Source organism: Glycine soja, chromosome 12 (genome assembly GCF_004193775.1).
Source record: "Glycine soja cultivar W05 chromosome 12, ASM419377v2, whole genome shotgun sequence".
NCBI lineage: Eukaryota > Viridiplantae > Streptophyta > Magnoliopsida > Fabales > Fabaceae > Glycine > Glycine soja.
The window spans coordinates 13,131,112-13,144,916 of record NC_041013.1 but is presented as its reverse complement, the minus strand read 5'-3'; the positions used below and the strand labels follow the sequence as shown (position 1 = coordinate 13,144,916).

At 31.6% G+C, this 13,805-nt stretch overlaps 1 protein-coding gene across 1 annotated transcript; it reads right to left on the bottom strand.

The window, feature by feature from the left end:
• Positions 1–12,578: 12,578 nt before the first annotated feature.
• Positions 12,579–13,436, bottom strand: LOC114378758 (uncharacterized mitochondrial protein AtMg00810-like). Its single transcript, XM_028337385.1, has one exon. The coding sequence runs from the start codon at positions 13,434–13,436 to the stop codon at positions 12,579–12,581; it is 858 nt and encodes a 285-aa protein (XP_028193186.1).
• Between the last annotated feature and the right edge of the window lie 369 nt (positions 13,437–13,805).

The window sequence follows — 13,805 nt, the reverse complement described above, 5'->3', positions numbered from 1 at the left end:
TATACCAAAATACAATATCACATCCTCTTTCTCTTACGTTTCTATACAAATTATTTTTAAAAAAATATATTTTAAAATTTTAATTTATGTGGGGGAATGTTGATAAATATTTGTGTTATAATTTAAAATTTATAAATATATTACTTATATTAATTCTATTTTAAAATATTAATTTTAGATTTTCTTAAGATTTTGTTTTAATGAGTCAACAATTTGTTAAGTTTGTTTCGAAACCTCTAAGTTGTTATCCAACGGTCATATTTCAAACGGTCAAATTTTGTCCGTTGGAAATAATGGAGTTCAACGGGTAACAACGAAATTGTTTGTTGACTAAAGTACACCAAAATGAAATTTGGCGGAGCTGTTCCATTTCTCATTCCTATGAAGAGGGGTATTATAAATTGTGGCAATATTAAGGTTGAGGTATTTATTTTTGTGTATTTTTGGTAAAAAAAAATATCTGTTAATGAATCCCATGACAATTATCGTAGGGGTGGGGGTCACAACCCTCTCTTTGAGGATTCACATAGTGAGTCTGGTAGTGGGGCCGCCACTGTGAGATATGGGCTAATCTCCAATGACACTCACGAAACAAGATGCAAGTGCAAGGCCGTGTAACGCGCTACCACTGATTAGAACCTAATTGAACGTCAATATTGTAGGAGTTGTGTACTAAAGTCCGGTTAAAGAATATGTAGTTCAAGACAATTAAGTCACTACATTTTTCTCGGGTGGAAATTCATAAACACTAGGTATAAGGCTCAAACCCGGAAGGTTCCTTATACCAAAATACAATATCACATCCTCTTTCTCTTACGTTTCTATACAAATTATTTTTAAAAAAATATATTTTAAAATTTTAATTTATGTGGGGGAATGTTGATAAATATTTGTGTTATAATTTAAAATTTATAAATATATTACTTATATTAATTCTATTTTAAAATATTTATTTTAGATTTTCTTAAGATTTTGTTTTAATGAGTCAACAATTTGTTAAGTTTGTTTCGAAACCTCTAAGTTGTTATCCAACGGTCATATTTCAAACTGTCAAATTTTGTCCGTTGGAAATAATGGAGTTCAACGGGTAACAACGAAATTGTTTGTTGACTAAAGTACACCAAAATGAAATTTGGCGGAGCTGTTCCATTTCTCATTCCTATGAAGAAGGGTATTATAAATTGTGGCAATATTAAGGTTGAGGTATTTATTTATGTGTATTTTTGGTAAAAAAAAATATCTGTTAATGAATCCGAGGACAATTATCGTAGGGGTGGGGGTCACAACCCTCTCTTTGAGGATTCACATAGTGAGTCTGGTAGTGAGGCCGCCACTGTGAGATATGGGCTAATCTCCAATGACACTCACGAAGCAAGATGCAAGTGCAAGGCCGTGTAACGCGCTACCACTGATTAGAACCTAATTGAACGTCAATATTGTAGGAGTTGTGTACTAAAGTCCGGTTAAAGAATATGTAGTTCAAGACAATTAAGTCACTACATTTTTCTTGGGTGGAAGTTCATAAACACTAGGTATAAGGCTCAAACCCGGAAGGTTCCTTATACCAAAATACAATATCACATCCTCTTTCTCTTACGTTTCTATACAAATTATTTTTAAAAAAATATATTTTAAAATTTTAAATTATGTGGGGGAATGTTGATAAATATTTGTGTTATAATTTAAAATTTATAAATATATTACTTATATTAATTCTATTTTAAAATATTTATTTTAGATTTTCTTAAGATTTTATTTTAATGAGTCAACAGTTTGTTAAGTTTGTTTCGAAACCTCTAAGTTGTTATCCAACGGTCATATTTCCAACAGTCATATTTTGTCCATTGGAAATAATGGAGTTCAACGGGTAACAACGAAATTGTTTGTTGACTAAAGTACACCAAAATTAAATTTGGCGGAGCTGTTCCATTTCTCATTCCTATGACGAGGTGTATTATAAATTGTGGCAATATTAAGGTTGAGGTATTTATATATGTGTATTTTTGGTATAAAAAAAATATCTGTTAATGAATCCGATGACAATTATTGTAGGGGTGGGGGTCACAACCCACTCTTTGAGGATTCACCTAGTGAGTTTGTTAGTGGAGCCGTCACTGTGAGATATGGGCTAATCTCTAATGACACTCACGAAGCAAGATACAAGTGCAAGGCCGTGTAACACGCTACCACTGATTAGAACCTAATTGAACGTCAATATTGTAGGTGTTGTGTACTAAAGTCCGGTTAAAGAATATGTAGTTCAAGACAATTAAGTCACTACATTTTTCTCGGGTGGAAGTTCATAAACACTAGGTATAAGGCTCAAACCCGGAAGGTTCCTTTTACCAAAATACAATATCACATCCTCTTTCTCTTACGTTTCTATACAAATTATTTTTTAAAAAATATATTTTAAAATTTTAAATTATGTGGGGGAATGTTGATAAATATTTGTGTTATAATTTAAAATTTATAAATATATTACTTATATTAATTCTATTTTAAAATATTTTTTTTTAGATTTTCTTAAGATTTTGTTTTAATGAGTCAACAGTTTGTTAAGTTTGTTTTGATACCTCTAAGTTGTTATCCAACGGTCATATTTCCAACAGTCATATTTTGTCCATTGGAAATAATGGAGTTCAACGGGTAACAACGAAATTGTTTGTTGACTAAAGTACACCAAAATTAAATTTGGCGGAGCTGTTCCATTTCTCATTCCTATGACGAGGTGTATTATAAATTGTGGCAATATTAAGGTTGAGGTATTTATATATGTGTATTTTTGGTATAAAAAAAATATTTGTTAATGAATCCGATGACAATTATTGTAGGGGTGGGGGTCACAACCCACTCTTTGAGGATTCACCTAGTGAGTTTGTTAGTGGAGCCGTCACTGTGAGATATGGGCTAATCTCTAATGACACTCACGAAGCAAGATACAAGTGCAAGGCCGTGTAACACGCTCCCACTGATTAGAACCTAATTGAACGTCAATATTGTAGGTGTTGTGTACTAAAGTCCGGTTAAAGAATATGTAGTTCAAGACAATTAAGTCACTACATTTTTCTCGGGTGGAAGTTCATAAACACTAGGTATAAGGCTCAAACCCGGAAGGTTCCTTTTACCAAAATACAATATCACATCCTCTTTCTCTTACGTTTCTATACAAATTATTTTTAAAAAAATATATTTTAAAATTTTAAATTATGTGGGGGAATGTTGATAAATATTTGTGTTATAATTTAAAATTTATAAATATATTACTTATATTAATTCTATTTTAAAATATTTTTTTTTAGATTTTCTTAAGATTTTGTTTTAATGAGTCAACAGTTTGTTAAGTTTGTTTTGATACCTCTAAGTTGTTATCCAACGGTCATATTTTGTCCGTTGAAAATAATGGAGTTCAACGGGTAACAACGAAATTGTTTGTTGACTAAAGTACACCGAAATGAAATTTAGCGGAGCTGTTCCATTTCTCATTCCTATGACGAGGTGTATTATAAATTGTGGCAGGTTGAGGTATTTATATATGTGTATTTTTGGTAAAAAAAAAAAAATATCTGTTAATGAATCCGATGATAATTGTTGTAGGGGTGGGGGTCACAACCCACTCTTTGAGGATTCACCTAGTGAGTGTGTTAGTGGAGCCGCCATTGTGAGATATGGGCTAATCTCCAATGACACTCACGAAGCAAGATACAAGTGCAAGGCCGTGTAACACGCTACCACTGATTAGAACCTAATTGAACGTCAATATTGTAGGAGTTGTGTACTAAAGTCCGGTTAAAGAATATGTAGTTCAAGACAATTAAGTCATTACATATTTCTCGGGTGGAAGTTCATAAACACTAGGTATAAGGCTCAAACCCGGAAGGTTCCTTATACCAAAATACAATATCACATCCTCTTTCTCTTACGTTTCTATACAAATTATTTTTAAAAAAATATATTTTAAAATTTTAAATTATGTGGGGGAATGTTGATAAATATTTGTGTTATAATTTAAAATTTATAAATATATTACTTATATTAATTCTATTTTAAAATATTTTTTTTAAGATTTTCTTAAGATTTTGTTTGAATGTGTCAACAGTTTGTTAAGTTTGTTTTGATACCTCTAAGTTGTTATCCAACGGTCATATTTTGTCCGTTGAAAATAATGGAGTTCAACGGGTAACAACGACATTGTTTGTTGACTAAAGTACACCGAAATGAAATTTAGCGGAGCTGTTCCATTTCTCATTCCTATGACGAGGTGTATTATAAATTGTGGCAATATTAAGGTTGAGGTATTTATATATGTGTATTTTTGGTATAAAAAAAATATCTGTTAATGAATCCGATGACAATTATTGTAGGGGTGGGGGTCACAACCCACTCTTTGAGGATTCACCTAGTGAGTGTGTTAGTGGAGCCGCCATTGTGAGATATGGGCTAATCTCCAATGACACTCACGAAGCAAGATACAAGTGCAAGGCCGTGTAACACGCTACCACTGATTAGAACCTAATTGAACGTCAATATTGTAGGAGTTGTGTACTAAAGTCCGGTTAAAGAATATGTAGTTCAAGACAATTAAGTCATTACATTTTTCTCGGGTGGAAGTTCATAAAGACTAGGTATAAGGCTCAAACCCGGAAGGTTCCTTATACCAAAATAGAATATCACATCCTCTTTCTCTTACGTTTCTATACAAATTATTTTTAAAAAAATATATTTTAAAATTTTAAATTATGTGGGGGAATGTTGATAAATATTTGTGTTATAATTTAAAATTTATAAATATATTATTTATATTAATTCTATTTTAAAATATTTTTTTTAAGATTTTCTTAAGATTTTGTTTGAATGAGTCAACAGTTTGTTAAGTTTGTTTTGATACCTCTAAGTTGTTATCCAACGGTCATATTTTGCCCGTTGAAAATAATGGAGTTCAACGGGTAACAACGAAATTGTTTGTTGACTAAAGTACACTGAAATGAAATTTAGCGGAGCTGTTCCATTTGTCATTCCTATGACGAGGTGTATTATAAATTGTGGCAATATTAAGGTTGAGGTATTTATATATGTGTATTTTTGGTATAAAAAAAATATCTGTTAATGAATCCGATGACAATTATTGTAGGGGTGGGGGTCACAACCCACTCTTTGAGGATTCACCTAGTGAGTTTGTTAGTGGAGCCGTCACTGTGAGATATGGGCTAATCTCTAATGACACTCACGAAGCAAGATACAAGTGCAAGACCGTGTAACACATTACCATGGATTAGAACCTAATTGAACGTCAATATTGTAGGTGTTGTGTATTAATGTCCGGTTAAAGAATATGTAGTTCAAGACAATTAAGTCACTACATTTTTCTCGGGTGGAAGTTCATAAACACTAGGTATAAGGCTCAAACCCGGAAGGTTCCTTATACCAAAATACAATATCACATCCTCTTTCTCTTACGTTTCTATACAAATTATTTTTAAAAAAATATATTTTAAAATTTTAAATTATGTGGGGGAATGTTGATAAATATTTGTGTTATAATTTAAAATTTATAAATATATTGCTTATATTAATTCTATTTTAAAATATTTATTTTAGATTTTCTTAAGAATTTATTTTAATGAGTCAACAATTTGTTAAGTTTGTTTCGAAACCTCTAAGTTGTTGTCCAACGGTCATATTTCCAACGGACATATTTGGTCCGTTGGAAATAATGGAGTTCAACGGGTAACAACGAAATTGTAAGTTGACTAATGTACACCAAAATGAAATTTGGCGGAGCTGTTCGAGTTCTCATTCCTATGACGAGGTGTATTATAAACTGTGAAAATATTAAGGTTGAGGTATTTATTTATGTGTATTTTTGCTAAAAAAAATATCTACAAATAATCCGATGACAATTATTGTAGGGGTGGGGGTCACAACCCACTCTTTGAGGATTCACCTAGTGAGTCAGGTAGTGGGGCCGCCACTGTGAGATATGGGCTAATCTCCAATGACACTCACGAAGCAAGATGCAAGTGCAAGGCCGTGTAACGCGCTACCACTGATTAGAACCTAATTGAACGTCAATATTTTAGGTGTTGTGTACTAAAGTCCGGTTAAAGAATATGTAGTTCAAGACAATTAAGTCACTACATTTTTCTCGGGTGGAAGTTCATAAACACTAGGTATAAGGCTCAAACCCGGAAGGTTCCTTATACCAAAATACAATATCACATCCTCTTTCTCTTACGTTTCTATACAAATTATTTTTAAAAAGATATATTTTAAAATTTTAAATTATGTGGGGGAATGTTGATAAATATTTGTGTTATAATTTAAAATTTATAAATATATTGCTTATATTAATTCTATTTTAAAATATTTATTTTAGATTTTTTTAAGATTTTGTTTTAATGAGTCAACAATTTGTTAAGTTTGTTTCGAAAACACTAAGTTGTTATCCAACGGTCATATTTCCAACGGACATATTTGGTCCGTTGGAAATAATGGAGTTCAACGGGTAACAACGAAATTGTTTGTTGACTAATGTACACCAAAATGAAATTTGGCGGAGCTGTTCCAGTTCTCATTCCTATGACGAGGTGTATTATAAATTGTGGCAATATTAAGGTTGAGGTATTTATTTATGTGTATTTTTGCTAAAAAAAATATCTATAAATAATCCGATGACAATTATTGTAGGGGTGGGGGTCACAACCCACTCTTTGAGGATTCACCTAGTGAGTCTGGTAGTGGGGCCGCCACTGTGAGATTTGGGCTAATCTCCAATGACACTCACGAAGCAAGATGCAAGTGCAAGGCCGTGTAACGCGCTACCATTGATTAGAACCTAATTCAACGTCAATATTGTTGGAGTTGTGTACTAAAGTACGGTTAAAGAATATGTAGTTCAAGACAATTAGGTCACTACATTTTTCTCGGGTGGAAGTTCATAATCACTAGGAATAAGGCTCAAACCCGGAACGTTCCTTATACCAAAATGCAATATCACATCCTCTTTCTCTCACGTTTCTATACAAATTATTTAAAAAAAAAATATATTTTTAAACTTTAAATTATGTGGGGGAATGTTGATAAAAATTTGTGTTATAATTTAAAATTTATAAATATATTACTTATATTAATTCTATTTTAAAATATTTATTTTAGATTTTCTTAAGATTTTGTTTTAATGAGTCAACAGTTTGTTATTTATGTTTTGATACCTCTAAGTTGTTATCCAACGGTCATATTTTGTCCGTTGGAAATAATGGAGTTTAACGGGTAACAATGAAATTGTTTGTTGACTAAAGTTCACCGAAATGAAATTTGGCGGAGCTGTTCCATTTCTCATTCCTATGATGAGGTGTAATATAAATTGTGGCAATATTAAGGTTGAGCTATTTATATATGTGTATTTTTGGTAAAAAAAAATATCTCTTAATGAATCCGATGACAGTTATTGTAGGGGTGGGGGTCACAACCCACTCTTTGAGGATTCACCTAGTGAGTGTGGTAGTGGAGCTGCCACTGTGAAATATGGGCTAAGGTCCAATGACACTCACGAAGTAAGATACAAGTGCAAGGCCGTGTAACACGCTACCACTGATTAGAACCTAATTGAACGTCAATATTGTAGGAGTTGTGTACTAAAGTCCGGTTAAAGAATATGTAGTTCAAGACAATTAAGTCACTACATTTTTCTCGGGTGGAAGTTCATAAACACTAGGTATAAGGCTCAAACCCGGAAGGTTCCTTATACCAAAATACAATATCACATCCTCTTTCTCTTACGTTTCTAAACAAATTATTTTAAAAAAATATATTTTAAAATTTTAAATTATGTGGGGGAATGTTGATAAATATTTGTGTTATAATTTAAAATTTATAAATATATTACTTACATTAATTCTATTTTAAAATATTTATTTTAGATTTTCTTAAGATTTTGTTTTAATGAGTCAACAATTTGTTAAGTTTGTTTTGATACCTCTAAGTTGTTATCCAACGGTCATATTTTGTTCGTTGAAAATAATGCAGTTCAACGGGTAACAACGAAATTGTTTGTTGACTAAAGTACACCAAAATGAAATTTGGCGGAGCTGTTCCATTTCTCATTCCTATGACGAGGTGTATTATAAATTGTGGCAATATTAAGGTTGAGGTATTTATTTATGTGTATTTTTGGTAAAAAAAAATATCTGTTAATGAATCCGATGACAATTATTGTAGGGGTGGGGGTCACAACCCACTCTTTGAGGATTCACCTAGTAAGTCTGGTAGTGGGGCCGCCACTGTGAGATTTGGGCTAATCTCCAATGACACTCACGAAGCAAGATGCAAGTGCAAGGCCGTGTAACGCGTTACCACTGATTAGAACCTAATTGAACGTCAATATTGTAGGAGTTGTGTATTAAAGTCCGGTTAAAGAATATGTAGTTCAAGACAATTATGTCACTACATTTTTCTCGGGTGGATGTTCATAGACACTAGGTATAAGGCTCAAACCCGGAAGGTTCCTTATACCAAAATACAATATCACATCCTCCTTCTCTTACGTTTCTATACAAATTATTTAAAAAAAATATATTTTAAAATTTTAAATTATGTGGGGGAATGCTGATAAATATTTGTGTTATAATTTAAAATTTATAAATATATTATTTATATTAATTCTATTTTAAAATATTTATTTTAGATTTTCTTAAGATTTTGTTTTAATGAGTCAACAGTTTGTTAAGTTTGTTTTGAAACCTCTAAGTTGTTATCCAACGGTCATATTTCCAACGGTCATATTTTGTCCGTTGGAAATAATGGAGTTCAACGTGTAACAACGAAATTGTTTGTTGACTAAAGTACACCAAAATGAAATTTGGCGGAGCTGTTCCATTTCTCATTCCTACGACGAGGTGTATTATAAATTGTGACAATATTAAGGTTGAGGTATTTATTTATGTGTATTTTTGGTATAAAAAAAATATCTGTTAATGAATCCGATGACAATTATTGTAGGGGTGGGGGTCACAACCCACTCTTTGAGGATTCACCTAGTGAGTCTGGTAGTGGGGCCGCCTCTGTGAGATATGGGCTAATCTCCAATGACACTCACGAAGCAAGATGCAAGTGCAAGGTCGTGTAACGCGCTACCACTGATTATAACCTAATTGAACGTCAATATTGTAGGAGTTGTGTACTAAAGTCCGGTTAAAGAATATGTAGTTCAAGACAATTAAGTCACTACATTTTTCTCGGGTGGAAGTTTATAAACACTAGGTGTAAGGCTCAAACCCGGAAGGTTCCGTATACCAAAATACAATATCACATCCTCTTTCTCTTACGTTTCTATACAAATTATTTTTTAAAAAATATATTTTAAAATTTTAAATTATGTGGAGGAATGTTGGTAAATATTTGTGTTATAATTTAAAATTTATAAATATATTACGTATATTAATTCTATTTTAAAATATTTATTTTAGATTTTCTTAAGATTTTTTTTAATGAGTCAACATTTTGTTGATTTGTTTTGATACCTCTAAGTTATTATCCAACGGTCATATTTCCAACGATCATATTTTGTGGTTGTTGCATAACGGGGTCTATGCCTATATATATATATATATATATATATATATATATATATATATATATATCTTTCTTCTTCTCTACAGAGCTACAGTGTCATTCCTTTCTCCCTAAATTTTCTATTTCTTCTCTTATAAAAACTTATTTCTTGAGAGTAAAAGCATTGATGATGTTCCTAAGGTTTGGGGATCCTTTCGCTGCACACGATCGGAACCAACAGGTTATCACATCTTGGGAAAGGAGCGCAATCAGAATTTCTTACCCGTGCAGTGGGGCGTTTTCTCTCTAAGGATAGCGTTTACTCGCTTCAACCCTAACTATTTAATTCTTTCCCTTGATTTAATTTTTCTTTGTGCTTATTATATGTTATAATGCATTATTCATGTGCTGTCAATAAAATTTATTTTGTTATTTAATTCAAGACTGTGCATCTTCTTCTCATTTATTTCTTTCATTTTTATTTTATTTTTCTAATAGTGGTCAGAGACTATTTGAAGGGCAACAGAATGGTCTATTTGGAACCATTGGCCACAAAAAGATGTAACCTAGTAAGCAAACAACCGACTAAAAAGCAACATTGGTATCAACCCATCAAAGATAAATATATATTATGTTGCTCTAAAATTAAATATAATATATCGTGAAACTTTTAACTGTTCAAAACCTATTCCATTGGAGTTTTCTGAACTCCAACGACATATGAAAACATAATAATCAAACACACAAATTCCCCAAATGGAAAGGTACAAACTAGTTACCACTTAATGGAAAATCAATCACGTTAATTTGAGTAGGTTAAGTGATATATCCACCCAAAAAAGAGAAGAGGGAAAAAACATTCAAATTATAATACTAATCAAGAGAAGAGAGGAACCTGAAACCAATGACGGCGGTGATGAGAGGCAAGGACAGGCACCGACAATGAAAAGCTAGGGCTTCAGACGACAATGACGAGCACAAACAAAGGTAGTGACAACTAATGATGACGGGGACAGGATAGGGCTTTGAACATGAAGGTTTGAGCACGCCACACTATGAATGGAATTGGAATGACAACGTTTGAGCTTTAATTTATTATTAGGGTCAATATCAGTTTATACTAAAACTGTTGTTAACAAATGAGCCCACACATGAATTCTAAGGAAAACTGATGTTGACGCATGACGAACAACATAACAACATTCCTTTATTTACATTAATGTTATCGTCAATTTATTAACATCCATTTTTATATAAATTAATGTTAACTGAGTGATGTAAAATTTATATTTTCTAGTAATGATAGTTAATTATTAGAAAAATATGACAATTTAATGCCCTGGAGTAGTGTACAGTAAATGAAGCAATGATGATCATAACTAATACAACGAAAAAACATGTTTTTTTTATGCGCAGAAATAAAAACCACCAAGAAACAAATAGACTACAAATTCCTAATATGCACTATCGTATAGCATCCGCAAGCCATGCATACATGACAACAGAAAGCCCAGTGTGCTGTATTGGGTTTTATTTTATTTTAAATTTTAAATAATTAATTATAATTTCGATTTTTTTTCTCAATCTTAATTTAAACTGAACTCTCTTACAAGAATAAATAGACATATATAGGCCAATATTCATGAATAATTTAATACTATATGCTTTTAGATCCTGTTTGGTGGACGGATAAAATGGGATAGGATTCTATTATAATTTATTGTTTAGTGTGCCAATATGATATGATAGTATTGTATCTTATCTTATTGTTTTTATGTAGGCAAAAAAGTTGGGTTAGATCAATAGAATAAGATAATTATTTCTCTCTTTCTCTCTATATTTTGTAATAAATTAATTTATATAACACTTATATATGTAAATATATATATATATATATATATATATATATTTAATTAGCATAATCTCTTATATATATATATATATACATATATAATAATAATAATTTTGGCATTTAAACTTAAATTAAATTATTAATTAAAATACTAATAATTAAAACCTTATATAATTTTTATAAATATAAAAAAGTAAATGCATAAATAAAATACAATTTTGTATAGTTTAATTAATTTTTTTTTTATAATTTTCAGTTTATAAAAAAATAAATTTATAATAAAAAATAAAAAATATTTTTAGAAAATGATAAGTAATTTTAATAAAACAACACTTTTTAAATTTAAGCACACCCTATGCTTATTTGGTGTGCATCAAACATTAAATAAAATTAAAATTTATCATATTTTTATCATATCCCATTCTTATTGTGTTCTCATATATATCTTATTATCAAATGAGTTCTTAAAGAGATATTGATATGATGATGAAACTTTTATGATTAACTTTAATCATGTATATGCTAGTAAAAAGTTATGCATTTAAGGTATGTAAGAATTAAATTTATATTTTATTAGTCAATGAATAAATGAGAATATATAATGGTTTTTTTTTTCTTTTCAAAATGCTATGATTTGTAATTAATTATTATAATCACTACTTCTGAAAAAAAATAAATTCTCACCACTATAACACAAGTGACTAATATATTGAGACCTTCCTCGGAGCCATATTTGAAATAAATCGTCCTTCAAATCAAGAACGAAAATATATTCAAATTGGAATTTCTAAAACCTTCCATATTTTAGAATATTCAGATGAAGTCGATACATACCTTTTCTGGTTCTGCTCAATATTTTTCTTTTTATGATACAGGAGAAAGCAACAAAAGGAGAAGCAAAGCAACAAACTAACTAAACTCAGCTATACCCATAGCATTACTCAAACAAACAACGGTAAGAGGATGAGGGCAAGATAACCTTTTTGAAACGTGAACAACATCGATACAAAAGAGTCAAGGGATAATTATATAGCATTTTGTACAATGATTCTGCATAAAGTAATTAAATGTGAATTGATTGTAGATTAGGAAATTCTAAATATAGAATAAGTTTCCTAAATATGATTAGCTGCAATCTGGTTTATTTGTCAGATTGATTTGTGCCACTTAAAGCAGATTAGTCTTCCAACAGCTTTCCATTATCAGTAGCACAATAATAGGGATCTATTTCCAACGGCTCTTTGTTTCCTTTTTTTGCATGATTGTCATCCAACAACTGATTATTGTTAATATCCTCCCTCAAACGAGGCCGAGGTTGAAGGAAGAGTTTGGTCCAAAAATGCATGAGAGTAGCTTTGGACACGGGCTTAGTGAACAAATCAGTAACTTGATCATTGGTAGGAATGTGGTGAGTGACAAGATGGCCAAGAGCAACTCGTTCACGGACATAGTGATAATGCAATTCAGTGTGCTTGTTGCGGGCATGAAATACTGAATTGATGGTCATGTGAAGAGCATTGAGATTATCACAGTATAACAGTGGAAGGGATGCAAGTGAAATGTGAAGGTCTTGCAAGAGAAAGGTAAGCCATGTGAGTTCAATGGCAGTGTTTGCCATGGCCCTATATTCAGCTTCCGTGCTAGAGCGAGAAACTGTTGGTTGTTTCTTAGCACACCATGAGATAAGATTTCCTCCAAGATAGATACAATAACCAGTGGTGGAGCATCGAGAGGTAGGACAACCTGCCCAATTTGCATAAGAAAAAGCAAAAAGATCAAGTGTGGTATTTGAAGTAAAGTGGAGACCTACATCAATAGTTCCCTTGACATATCGTAATATATGATGGGCCATTTGTAAATGCATAAATTGGGACACAAAATTAACACTGTATGAAATATTAGGGCGAGTAAGGGTGAGGTATTGTAAAGATCCAACAAGCCCATGAAAGTAACTTGGATCATCAAAGGGAGTGTTATTGGACATCATCTTCATCTTAGCTTCAAGTGGTGTGCTCTTTGGTTTACAATCAATCATGTTAGCTCATTCAAGGATGGCAAGGGCATATTGTGACTGGGATAGACGAAGGCCATCAGTTGTCTGGAGTATTTCAATGCCAAGGAAGTGATGGAGAGGGCCTAAGTCCTTCATGGAAAATTCGGATTGTAGAAGTTTAATGAAATTAGAAACTAGAGTGGTAGTGGTGTTACACAAGAGGCCTCAGAAATATTAAGAAGGGGGGGGGGTTGAATTAAGATTTCGTTGACTATTCCTAATTGAAAATTTCCCTTTCTTTATTATTCCCTAGATTCAATTATTTCTTTGTTAACAAGTTACTGAAATAATAAATGAAGGAGAGTAACTTAAAGAAATATAAACGCAAAAGAAAGTAAAAGAGATTAAGGA

Excerpts from the sequence above, each read along its gene's own strand:
- LOC114378758 (XM_028337385.1), bottom strand. The coding sequence starts at position 13,436 with ATGATTGATTGTAAACCAAAGAGCACACCACTTGAAGCTAAGATGAAG.